Source organism: Bos taurus, chromosome 17, assembly GCF_002263795.3.
Source record: "Bos taurus isolate L1 Dominette 01449 registration number 42190680 breed Hereford chromosome 17, ARS-UCD2.0, whole genome shotgun sequence".
Classification (NCBI taxonomy): Eukaryota; Metazoa; Chordata; class Mammalia; order Artiodactyla; family Bovidae; genus Bos; species Bos taurus.
In genome coordinates, this window is record NC_037344.1 from 56355139 (window position 1) to 56368669 (window position 13531).

The following is a 13531-nucleotide window of genomic DNA, read 5'->3' on the forward strand; positions in this document are numbered from 1 at the left end:
TCTCCCACTACCACCACCCACCCAAAGACAGCAAAGCCTCTCAAACAGCAGCTGCCAGGTCAGCCGGTTGAGCATTGCTCCCCCTAAAGACTCTCTGTCCCTTCTCAACAGCCTCCACCTCACACAAGCAATTAGTTCCCATGTTCCAGCGGGAGATACAGAGTAGTGATGGGAAAAGACAGGCGCCCTGGCCCAGCTGCCTGCATCCACCCCTCAGGGCTTGGGGCACAGGCCAGAAAAGGGGGACTGCCAGGGTCTCCCCTCTTAAGCAGGAGGTCATTACCTTGGCAGCGGCTTGCGGGCCGTGATACTGGCGACAATGATGCTCTCTGGACGCGGGGTGGCCACGGCTTTAAAGGTTCCTCGCCAGAACTTCTCAAAAAGCTGTTTCTCTCCTTGCTGAACGCTCGCCATAGCCAACCCAAAGGGCCCGGGGCTCCCGGGCGCTGTCCGAAGTGCTGAAACGTGGATTCCAAAAGGGGGCTCACCGGGCTCGGTCCCTGTCCGTTTGAAACAGAGAAGGGTGGGGTGCGAAAGACAGGGGTTCAGGGCGGGGGATGGGGCGCCTCCGCCCGGGCCAGCAGGGGAGAAAGAAGGCTTGTCCGCCGGTTCCTTTCGCTTTCTGGGTCAGCTCTGGGCTGCGCTCTGACTGGCGGAGCCTCCGCGCCCCAGGAAAGGAAGGGAGGACTGGCTTTCTCGGCAGCGCCGGAGAGAAGAGGCGCCGGGGTCGTCTGTGTGTGTGCGTGTGCGTGTGAGCTCCGGCGCGCCCGGGTTTTGTCTCTCTCACAATGTGACGTTGGAAGAGGAGGCTGGTCGCGCGAGCTGCACTTTCCTCCCCCCTCTCCGCCTCTCCTCCTCCCCACCCACTCCCTCCTCCTCTGTCTCAGCCTCCTGCCGCCATCTGCATAACAAAAGCCCGCAGGTCTAGGGAGGAGAAAGGGCGGGGCGTGCGCCTGTCACCAGGGCCCCGCGGCTACGGAGTTGCAGCGCTGACCCCAGAGAAAAGCAATCCCGGCACCCGAACTGAACCAGGCGTGAGATCTTGCTTTCCAGCTCCCTCGCCTCCCCCTCCGTTGCGGACTTTGCCCCAACCCTTTCTTGCGTGCCCTCTGGGCCGGGCCACCTCCTTACCCAACCCCTTCTCAAGTCCTGTAGAAGATCCTCTATTGAGGGAGGTAGAAAAAACTTAATCAACCCACCCAAGTCACCCTGCCCCCCCGGACCCCGCCTCACTTCTGAGAGGGACTGTCTACAGCAGCAAAGCGGTAGGGGTGGAGTCTTCTGAATTCCTCTTTGAGCCTGGGTGCCAAGCGAGATCCTCACCACCCAGAAAGTGCCATTTGATGGACAATCCGTCACCAATTCGGCCTCTCGCCATCTGCCGAGCCGGCCCCGCCCGCAGAGGGGTGCAGCGTTACATCTGTGCATGCGGCTCTAAGGGATGTCTCTTTGTGCCTCACAGACAGCCAGCCCAACGTCCCGCTGCCAAACTCATCCAAAGGAAAGAGTGCCCCCATCCCGCCCCTTCCATCCAGTCTTGGGGAACTCTGCTGCAGCCACTTTTTCTTAATACTGCATGTCTCAGGAGAGGAGTCCCATTTGGAGAAGAAAGGTCTTGGGGGAGGGATCTGAGGGGAAAATTGGAGGATTATAGGGGGATAGTTACTTTTCTGTCTCTCTCTCCATCTTCTACCCCCTCCCAGTCCAACCCTAGTCTCAGAAAGTGGAAGTTTAGAATCACAGTAAGACCTAGAGGCAGAGGATCTGGGCAGAATTTCTGTCCTTCACCCCCAGGGTTTTCAATAAGAAAGACATGCGGGACCCCCTTAGCCCATCTCTCCCTTGGAGTCCTTTTATCTCAGCAGAGTTGTTACTCCCACTCCCCAGACCTCACATTCCTGGAAGGAGGCTTTGCCAAGTCTTAAAGGCCTCCCAGCTCCTGGCAGTGTGTCTTGGACACGGGAATAAACTTCCTGCTGATGGTGATAGCCATAGGGACCCAAGGGACCAGGGCACCATTGTGAACTTCTGAAATTCTTTAAAAGAAAATCGGAGGAGGATATGAGAGAAAGGGTAGGCGGAAGGCAGTGCGAACTCTGAAGTAACAGAGTATCCTTCCAGAAATGTATCTGCATTTGGATTTGGATTTGGATATTTGCCTGCCTGCTTGTGACAGTGCCTGAGAGCACTGCTCACTCTGCAGTGACCCCTTCTGGTCAACAACTAGAGATGCATTTGCTGCCTTCTTAAACTGGGTTGCCCTGCCAGCAGGTGGAGGTAGGGACTGGGGAGCTTGGACGTGAAGGAAAGGGAAGGCTAGGCTCAGATATGTTCCCTTTCCTCCCTCCTGCCTCAGATTTCCCACTCACTGATCACTCTCAGGTACTATTTCCCACTCTGAAATTGATGTTATTCGAAATGCCGTTGAGAACTGGCTCCTTAAGTAGTCGGAGATATTTGAGACCATCCTTAGTCATGACATTGGGGCTCTGAATTGAATCACTTGCAGGGAAGAGGTAGATGAGATCCTAGCCCCCGCAAGAAAAAAAATCAACATTTCCCAGCCTGTTCCTGTTCTAATTCTTTAGAATGTTGATAAAGTTCCAATTTTGTACAATATTGTCTCTTTTGAACATGAATAGCAGCCAGGTAATGTGGGAGGGGAAGCTGTTATTATTGCATTTTAAAGGTGATGAAGCTGAGATGTAGGATGGTCAAGTGACTTGCCCCAGGTGATTTGATATGAGCAAAGGGAGTCTGTACAAAATACAGTGGCATTGCTGACTCAATGAACATGAGTTTGAGCAAACTCTGGAAGATAGTGAAGGACAGGGAAGCCTGGCGTGCTGCAGTTCGTGGGGTTGCAAAGGGTTGGACACAACTTAGTGATTGAAAAACAGAATACAGACTCTGGTTTTGCTTGGGGGCTAGTAGAATCTTGGGATACTAGGTACCCCATGGTGACACAGTGTGAAAACTGTCAGATACCAAAGGAGTCACATACTGAGAAGCACATGGTATTGAGTCTTCTAAGCTGGGAGTGCTGGATGATAAATTCTCGAGCTTCACAGCCAGACTTCCTGGGTTCAAATCCCACCACTAATTGGTTAGAGTTGGGACTCCAATTAAAATCAATTTGCTAGCCATTTCTAGAGAGTGCTTCTTTACCTGAATGGTATTGCTCTTTCATTAGAAAAATGGGAGATCAGGGAGAAATGATTTTAGGATTTGCAAACTCAGGCACTCTAGAGCAAGAACTACAGAGATTTTTATACATCCTTCTCTCTGATGATCCAAAAAGGCAGCATCACTAGGTCAGAGAAATAGCTATGCTCCTAAAGCAGTTCAAACTCTACCTAACTGACACTACTATATTATTGGGGTAAACCCCTTACTTTCTCTGTCCATAAATTTTCTGAGTATAATACAGCTAATCATTACCTACCATCATCAAGGGACATCAGGGTACCTGAAAGTCTATACCCATTTCCAAATGTCCAGTGAACAGTGAGTGATTCAAATAATTACTTAGATAATGGGAAATATGATAATGAGCCCAATTCATCTGTCTTTGTGTCCTTAAAAAGGATCATACTAAACTATTCAAATTACAAGATACTGTAGTTCTTCATATAGACTTTTGGGGAGAAAAAAATGATTTTACTACTCTGGGCTTACTAATCCTCAGTTCTTGAAAGCTCTATCTTATGTCTAATTTGAATATAGCATTTGCTGTTTTTTATCCTTTTCTCTTCTAGACTATGGAAATACACTGCTCCGAACGCTCCTGGACTGACAGAATAAACCTGGAATTCTCCTCCCCTGACTGCACAGTTCCCCAAGAGACAATAGACTGTCTTAGATAATAATAACTGCATGTATTGCATAAGTGTTACTATGTTTTATGTTCTAGTCACCATTTGTGTTAAACTTTCATAAACGTTATCTCATTTAGGGTAGAGACTTAGATAGACGTTTCTCCAAAGAAGACATCCAGATGGCCAACAGGCACATAAAAAAGATGCTCAACTTCACTATTAGACAAAGGCAAATCAGAACTACAATGAGGTATCACTTCACACCAGTCAGAATTATTGTTGTTGTTTAGTCGCTAAGTCATATCTGACTCTTTTGCAACCCCCACAGAGTAGCCCACCAGGTTCCTTCTGTTCATGGGATTTCCCAGGCAAGAATACTGGGGTGGATTACCATTTCCTTCTCCAGAGGATCTTCCTGACCCAGGGATTGAACCTATGTCTCCTGCATTGGCAGGTGGGTTCTTTACCACTGAGCCAACAGGGAAATGATCATCATTAAAATGTCTACAAACAATAAATGCTGGAGAGGGTGTGGAGAAAAGGGAATCCTCCCACATTCTTGGTAGGAATCTAAATTGGTACTGCCACTATGGAAAACATCATGGAGGAGCCTCAAAAAATTAAAAGTAGAGTTGTTATATGATCTAGCAATCTTATTCCTGGGCATAAATCAGGAAAAGACTCTAATTTGAAAAGTTACATGCATCCCAAGTTCAGAGCAGCACTATTTACAACAGCCTAAATGTTCATTGACAGATGAATGGATAAAGAAGATGTGGTATATATATATCCATTGTGTACACACACACACACACACACACACACACACAATGGAATACTACTCAGCCATAAAAAGGATGAAATAATGTCATCTGCAGCAACATGGATGGACTGAGATGTTATCACACTAAGTGAAAGTAAATCAGAAAGAGAAAGACAAGTATCATATAACATCACGCATACGTAGAACCTAAAATATGATGTAAATGAACTTATTTACAAAAAGAAACAGACTGACAGATATAAAAAACAAATTTATTGTTACCAAAGGGGAAAGAGGAGGAGGGATACATTAGGAGTTTGGGATATGGCAAATACAAACTACTTTATATAAAATAGATAAATAACAAGGTCCTACTGTATAGCCTAGGGAACTATATTCAATACCTTGTAATAACCAAATGAAAGAGAATATAAATATCTGAATCACTATGCTGTACACTAGAACTGCTGCCAAGTCACGTCAGTCGTGTCCGACTCTGTGCGATCCCATAGATGGCAGCCCACCAGGCTCCCGTCCCTGGGATTCTCCAGGCAACAATACTGGAGTGGGTTGCCATTTTCTTCTCCAGTGCATGAAAGTGAAAAGTGAAAGTGAAGTCGCTCAGTCGAGTCCGACTCTTCATGACCCCATGGACTGCAGCCCATCAGGCTCCTCCGTCCATGGGATTTCTCAGGCAGGAGCACTGGAGTGGGGTGCCATTGCCCTCTCCTAGAACTAGAGAACTAGAACTAACACTAGAACTAACATACTGTAAATCAACCATATACTTCAATTAAAAAGAAGCTTCTCATTTAATCCTTGTCAACAACTCTATAAGAAAGGAACTATCATATCTGAATTTTGATTTGGAAACTGACTTTCAGAATGGGAAGACAGTTCAGTGTGTGGAAAGACCACATATTGGTACACACAAAGAAGGGGCTGAAGACCAGAGAACACAGTGATGGAAGAATGGAAGGAAAAAATGGAAGTTAACGGTGGAGGAATACACTCAATGCAATGAAATGAGAAAATTGCCATTATTCTGCCCAGTTTTAAAAGCCAATGATATTGTATCATTATTTATCAAAGTGAGATTCCTTGGAACCCTGGTGGCACCACCCCTCAGAAGGTTGTAGGTGATACCCAGCAGATGGAATACTAAATAACATCAGAGCACATGGTTACATATGGTGAGAAAGTATTCCTTTTATCACTTGTCTTCCTAGTCATTAGGTGTAAATCTCCATATTCTGATTTTCTGAAAATGTCTTGAACACATCTCTTAGGACTTAATTTCAATGGTGAAAAATGACTTCAGATTCAGAAGCATGGGCATTTAGCATTTGATAATACTGCTCTGTTTTCACTGAATTTATTTTTGTAGTTATCTTCCATTATTGACATGTGACACTAGTTTTTCATTTCTAAAATGTCTCCTTTAAGGACATTTATTAGGTAAAGAAGTGAGTCACTTCTAACCAACTTTTTACTATAGAAATTTCAAACATATTCAAAAATAAAGAGACTAGCATAAAGAGCTCCTGTGTAGCCATTTCTAAGTTCAACAATTTTCAACACCTAGTTGCTCTTTTTAATCCTATTCTGGCCCTCTTTCCACACTCCTAAATTACTTTGAAGTATATACAAGACATTGTATTATTCTAGCCAGTTGTAAATATTGCAGGATGTATCTCAAAAAGATAAGAATTGCCTTTTTTTAAAGCATAATGGCCATATCATTATCATACTAGACAAAATTAACAATAATTCCTTAATATCATCAAATATCCAGTCAATGTCTCCTTTTCCCCAACTGCCTTTTAAGTGTTTTTTGTTTGTTTGTTTATTGGTTTGTTTGAACTGGGTTTCAAATAAGGCTCATTCATTGTGGTTGATTGATGCTATTCCTTAAGCATGCTTTTCTCTATAAGTTCCCCCACCACACAGACACACATATACATACATGTAATTCCTTTTCTTTTTCTCCTTTATTTTAAATTTTATTTTATTTTTAATTAGAGGAAGAATATGGAACACCTCATGAATTTGCATGTCATCCTTGCGCAGGGGCCATGCTAATCTTCTCTGTATCATTCCAATTTTAGTATATGCTGCTAAAGCAAGTACATCTTTGTTTTTTATAAGAAACCTGGTTGTTTGTCTAGTAGAATTTCCCATAGTCTGTATTTTCCTGATTGCATACCTGTGGCATAGATGACATGTTTCTCTGCACCCTCTATTTTCTATTAAGTGATGGTAAGATCTAGAAGTTTAATAAGATTTAAGTTCAAAAGAAATTCCACCAGAAGGTTAATAATGTATGATTTTTTTCTTTTCTTGTGATGCTAGCTGACACTGAAGATCTTTGCTTAATTTATTAATTTATTAGAGGTTGCAAAAAATGGTGGTGTTCTAATCCATCATTTATTCTTATGTCTGAATACACTTGTGGAAGTTTTGACTTTTAGTCAAATATTTTACATAATTAAAAAATAAAGTTATATTAAAAAGTAATCCCTAAAAATCAAGAATAAAAGTAAATACACTTCAATGTGATTTTATTTCAGTGGACTTTAAAACACAGTAGTTTGAATATATACCCAAGTGAGATGTTAAAACAAAATCTGAAACTGATTTCAGTAGTAATCATATTATAGGCGGTAGTGTAAGTATGCGTGTTCTGAAACATGTATATAGTGGGATAGAGAAAATGAGTAATTATGTTGGTGTCACTAAACTTGGATTTTTGGCATATCAGAAAGGAGATACAAATGTGATGTTTATGATTTATGAGAAAAACCTGCAGCCCTTATTTGAGCTAGAGATACCAGCAGAAACTCATGATATACTTTTTGTCTTAAAATATAATTTCCATCTCTAGTACCTTCTGCTTTTAAAGACAGAATGCAACTTCTGAATGTGCCTCGCTTTGTCTTGTCTGTTACTTCTTTTCTCTTGAAAGGAGTACAGGAGTCTCTCCTGGAATGCTCAGAAGCAGAAGACAAAGGCAACTGACCTTTGGTTCGGAGAAAAAAATAAAAGGACAAGAAAGAGAAAACCGAAGCTGTTCTTCTTAATAGGTCCCTGTAAACTGCAGATCTGGAGGCAAAGCTGAAGCCAGGCATCTTCTGCACCCAAGTGCTTTGGGGTTAGCTCTCAGCAGCAGGACCCCCTCTATTGTCTTGCCCCTGGATTGGACGTTGCAGAAATAATACCAAACAAATCGATAGTCAGTGTTGTGATGTGACCACAGTTGTTAATGCATCATTTTCCTCCTGGAAATTTAGTTTACCTTACAGGCTGGCCAGATTCTAAGCAAGCTCCTGCCAACTCAAAGCCCAGAGTAACTTCCAATGCATTTAATCTTTCCTCTCTGTGCAAGAACTTGACGAACATCTTTATGTTTATTCCCCATGGTGGCCCTCTGAAGCAGGTTCTGTTTAAATAAATGAAGGGATTGTCTGACAGTATACAGCCAGAATGTCTAGCGAGCATTCTCTTTTACTTTTCTCTGGGGGTCATGATTAAAATAAATAAATTAAAATAAATTTTGTTTTTAGAAAAATGATAAATGCCATTTAAAAAAAATCCTTTTCAACTAGACTTTATGGAAGATTCCCTAGATCTATGATTCAGGAATTTAAGCAACAAGCTTAAGACTTGCAGCCCCATCTCCTTCAGGGGATCTTTATATGAGGCTGGGCAGTACATACAGGCCTTGAAGGACTGGGATTCCTGTCCTCATTAAACTTGGGCAACTCAGGACCTCCCTGGTGGTGTAGTGGTTGAGAATCTGCCTTCCAATGCAGGGACGCGACTTTGATTCCTGGTAGGGGAACTAAGATCCCCTGTGCTGAGGGGCAGCTGAGCCTGTGCACCACAACTACTGAGCCCGCATGCCACAACTAGAGAAGCCTGTGTGCCCAGTGTAGCCAAAAAGAATAAAAAGAAACATGGGCAACTCATTCTTAATTCTTGCCTAAGTTTTTCCACCTGAAATCATATGGTTGGGTTCTCAGAGGCCTCCAACTGGCAGCCCACAGGATAAATTTCTGGCCAACAGACGTGTTCTATTTGAAGCCCACAGAGTATTTCAAAGCAGAGAATTTCAGTGACTACAAGTCACAGGCAAATGCTTTCCTTTTCAGCACAGACCCCACCATTCCTAATTACATCTCATCCAGCCTTCCTCAGGCATAAACATTTTCCCTCTCAACCCAGTGGCAACTCCTAGACTTGGGCATCTCTAAGGGCCCTCCCAGGGGTGACATTCTACAATTTCTTCATGACTTTGTTTGCTTGGAATAGTCATAATAGTCATTTTAAACATAGCACAAATTTAGTATTTGTTGAGTGATTGCTATCTCTACCTTTGCTTTGGATTAAGCATGAATCATCTGTTCCCTCCTCATAACAATCCAAGGATGAAGCTATTATTGTGATGCACCCTTTGCATACGTGGAAACTGAGGCTTTGAGGTCACACAGGTGATGGCAGGTGGAACAGCTACCTAGGCTGCAACTAAACAAAAAAAAAAAGATCCTGAATGCTACAATGGAGACGGAAGATCCCACATGCTGCAAAAAAGACCCAGCATGGCCAAATAAATACTTTTTTTATTTAATAAAATAAGCAAAGATTCTGATTCAATTGGTCTGAGGTGGTGCTTGGTAATTCTTTTAAGCTCCCTGGGTGATTCTAATGTGCAACCAAAACTGAAAAACTGTGTGTTCCAGTGCTTTTCAAGAATCACTTTGGGATCTTGTTAAAATTTAGATTCCGATTCATTAGGTCAAAGGTAGAACCAGAGATTCTGTATTTCTTTTTTTTTTTTTTTTTTTTTTGGGTAATAGTGCCATTTTAATAAAATAAAATCTTCTTATCTATGAACATGAGATGTGTTACCATTCATTTATGTCTTTAACAATGTTTTATAGCTTTCATTGTACAATTCTTTCACCTCATTAAGTTAATTTTAAGTACTTCATTCTTTTTCATGATACTGCAAATGGAACTGCTTTTGTAATCTCCTTTTCAAAATGCTCAGTTTGTACATACAAATGCAACTGCAGAAGACCATACAATATGCAAACAAAGATAATTTTTATTCTTCATTTCCAATTTGGATGCCTTTTATATCTATTTTTTTTTTCTGGTTTGAGCTTCCAATATTATTTTGCATAAAACGGTGAATGTGGGCATCCTTGTCCTGTTCTTGATCTTAGAGGAAAAGCTTTCAGTCTTTCACTACCGAGTATTACGTTGGCTGTGAGTTTTCATATATGGCTTTTATTATGTTAAGGCAGTCCTTCTATTCCTATTTTGTTGAGTATCTTTATCATGAAAAGGGAGTTGAATTTTGTCAAATGCTTTTTTCCTCCATCAACTGAGATGACCATGTGACTTCTTTTCTCCTTTACTTTCCTGATGTAGTGTATCGCACTGATCAATTTTCCTATGCTGAACAATCCTTGCCTTCCAGGATGAAATTCCAGAGTCACTGTGCACAATTCTTTTAATATGCTGGTGAATTGCTTGCTAGTATTTTGCTGAGGATTTTTGCATCAATGTTCATAACAGGTATTGGTCTGTAGTTTTCTTGGGGAGTCTTTGCTAAGCTTTGGTATCAGGGTTATGCTTGCTTCATACAATAAATTAGGAGGTGTTTCCTTTTTCTAAACAGCTCCCAGGTAATGCCATGGATGCTAGTCCCCAGACCTCCTGTGGAATAGCAAGTTTTTTAAAAAGCCAACTCTGGGCCTGGTATGACCCAGATTACATGCTTGCTAAATGTTGGCTCAGAAGTAATAAGGACATTCAGTGCATTGTGGAGTAAGGGGACTTGATCCAGTGGTTGGAGGAAATTCACAAACATCCTAGAAAAAGCAAGGGGCCTGAGGTGAATAACTCTTTAGAGTAGCTCCTGTGGTTCACAGAGATGGAAATTTGGAAGGTCTGAGTGTAATGATAATTGTGAGCTGGAGTCCCATAGCTGGAAGTCAGCTAGAGTCTGGGTTCATGCATGCAGGTTTGAGTTACACAGGAATCAAAGCTATAGGGCTAGGGAGTGAACTTTTGCGGACAAGGCTGGGGCACTCCACTAATTTATTTGGGAAGTACTGACTGAATGTCTTGTGGAGCATAGGGGTCCTAGGCACTGGGGTCTAATGAAAATCATAGCCTCTGCTTTCAAGGAGCTCTTAATCCAGGAGCAGGGGGACAAAGCATTAAAAAGACAAAATTCAGAATTCAGAGCCACCAGCACGCTAACGGGGAGAGCTTTCAGAAAGGGTCCTTGGCCCAGCCCAAGGGAGTTATGGGAAGATTTTTAAGGGAACTAACTCAGCTGAGCTGAGTTGTGAAACAGAAATAAGAGTCATTCAGGAGAGGTGGTAGGAGCAGAGAGTGTCCTAGGCAGAGGGGGAGAACACAGGCTACAGCATGGAAAGAGAACGGAGTCTCTTCCCAGAAGTAGCTCAGTTTACAGGCCCTGGGGCTGGAGATACAGCCAGAGAAGAAGCTGGAGCTATAGGAAGGGCATGTCATCGGTACTTCTTTTTTCTTTCTTTCTTTCTTTTTTAAAAAAATTATGTATTTTTTAATTGAAAGATAATTGCTTTACAGAATTTTGTTGTTTTCTGTCAAACACCAACATGAATCAGCCATAGGATACATATGCCCCCTCCCTATTAAACCTCCCTCTTATCTCCCTCCCCATCCCATTCCTTTAGGTTGATACAGAGCCCCTGTTTGAGTTCCCTGAGTTATACTTTTTGAAGCCAGAGCCCTATGGGATCAATGAAACCTATGAAGTTCTCTGAAAAGTTCTTGCTTACCTGTCTATGTGCATTATCCTGGGATAAAACTTGAATAAGACTGTCCAAGAGATTACAGATACCTGGCTAGGTAAGAATCCCTGGGAGCTATAGACAGGGTCTCACTGTGCAGGCAAGGGAATGTCACAAACACAAGAGTGGGGGTCTTAGGGATAGAGGAAGAAACTACTATTCTGTTCTTTTCTTCCCCCTGAATCTCTGCACATCAGTTCTCTCTGCTTAGGATGCTTTCTCTTCCCGCTGCCACCCACATCTCACCTATTTTAAGTCTTTTTCATCCTTCAGATCTCAACTCAGAATCTTTCCTCCTTGGAGAAGACCAGCTTCCTCCCATGATACACACGTATAGCTCATTTGAAACAACTGCCACACATTGTGATTATATAATAATAAAACTCATCACCAAAACTATCTGCTCCCCTCCCAACTACTAAAATAAATAGTCTTTGTTGAATGGTATCATCCATCGTGTTCATAGCTATAATCTCCACACTGTGAATGGGTCCTGGCACATAGTGGAGACTCAATAAACATTACTGAGTGATTACATAAATATTTGCATGAATGAATGAGTGCATTCACAGACTGGATCACTACCACCTGAATTTTTTCCCCTCTCAATCCTAGCCCTAACCCCACCCAACTCTTCATTTTGTATTTTAAGCCCTTCCCCTTGCAGTCCAGTAGGTATGGTGGGAAAGAGCTGCAGTAGGGAATCAACTGGACCAGGCAGGTTGCTGAAACCTGCCCCAGTGGCTTCATATGGATGTTTTAAATCACTTAGTGAGCAGATGAAGTCTATGGGTGAAAATCCAAGGAACTTTCCAAAGTGTTCGGCAAATTCCATCACTGACTAGCAGCAGCATGGCATTCATGCCCATAGTTTGAAAATCCTGGTATCTATTTTCTAACGAGCACATTGCCTTATTTGGCTTATTCCATTCAAGCTGTCAGGAAGTTGGGAAGACTTTGATTTGTTCTACGTCACCCCATGTGGTGAGAAGAAAAATACCCACATTACAATAGCAGTTTGGGATTTAATATTATTAGAGTAAGGATGAGTAATTCGGAAGGCAAAGACTACAACTAGGGTGAGTCAAGAAAGTCTTTCAGTGGGTATCAAATTAGCAACCTCAGCCCCTCTGTTCTAACACCTCCACAAAGCCTTCACCTGACCTCATCTACCCTGAAACTCCTTGAGTCTCAGTTTCCTAATCTGTAAAGTATGGAGAACAGCACTTTACCTGACGAGATTATTGGGAGGATTACAGGAAATAATGTATGCCAAGTGTCTGCTTCCATATTTCCTTCTCCCCATACACTGGCCCAAATGTTTAAACAATCTCAAGATTGATATAACGCTTGGATCCCAAATTCTAAGCAGCCCCAGCAATACAGAGGGCAAAAATGTGAAGCTTTGGGTCAGAGGATTTGCAGAACAATGGTCAAGCAAAAAAGAGAGAAACTATGCAGACAAGCATTAGGTTTCATTAGCCCAAAGGTTTGATTATGTATCTTTAACAGGGAGCTTTCTATGTCTTTTCCATACTGTAAGCATTTTCCCTTCAAACTGTCACTTAAAAAAAAAAAAAAAGCTGATGGAACAGGAAAGAAGAAGGGAAAGAAGCCACTCTTTTTCGTTTCTTCAAAGGCAACCCAAATTTGATCCTTTTGGCGAATGGCTCAAGATAAAAACTCTACTTCAGTCTGCTTTCTGTGATTAAACAACCTTCTTGTTTGTCAAATAACAGGGAGAAGAGAAGAAAGGGAAGCTCTTGTGGCTGCTAAGTGCTCTGAAATTGTACTGCCTCCCAGCTCCCTCCTGTTAGGATTCTCCGGATGGGAGGCAAAGCTGAGGTTCGGCTGTCCAGAATAGAAGAGAAATGGGGATAGGGTGGGAGACCCTAAGAAGCTCCCAGAGGATTGGAGAATCCCCAAATTGGGATGATTTAGGATGTTTTTCCCCGACTCCCACCCCCCCCAACCCCCCGCCTTCCTTTTAGGGACATTGTGACATTCAAAACTATTCTTCTGCTCCATGACATTCTCTACATGAGAAATCACAATATTGAGTAAAACTAATAGACTGCTCTTTCTTTTTTAACGGGTTA

At 42.5% G+C, this 13531-nt stretch overlaps 1 protein-coding gene and 1 pseudogene across 1 annotated transcript in view; both read right to left on the bottom strand.

The window, feature by feature from the left end:
* The window catches only part of SRRM4 (serine/arginine repetitive matrix 4), a 172589-nt gene extending 171736 nt beyond the window's left edge, over positions 1 to 853 (bottom strand). The window contains exon 1 of the mRNA XM_010814042.4: positions 284 to 853. Within this exon, the coding sequence (XP_010812344.2) occupies positions 284 to 414 (131 nt within the window). The 5' untranslated portion in view covers positions 415 to 853. The remainder of the gene's footprint in view (positions 1 to 283) is intronic.
* Positions 854 to 6606: 5753 nt separating this feature from the next.
* Positions 6607 to 6705, bottom strand: LOC112442119 (uncharacterized; annotated as a pseudogene).
* Between the last annotated feature and the right edge of the window lie 6826 nt (positions 6706 to 13531).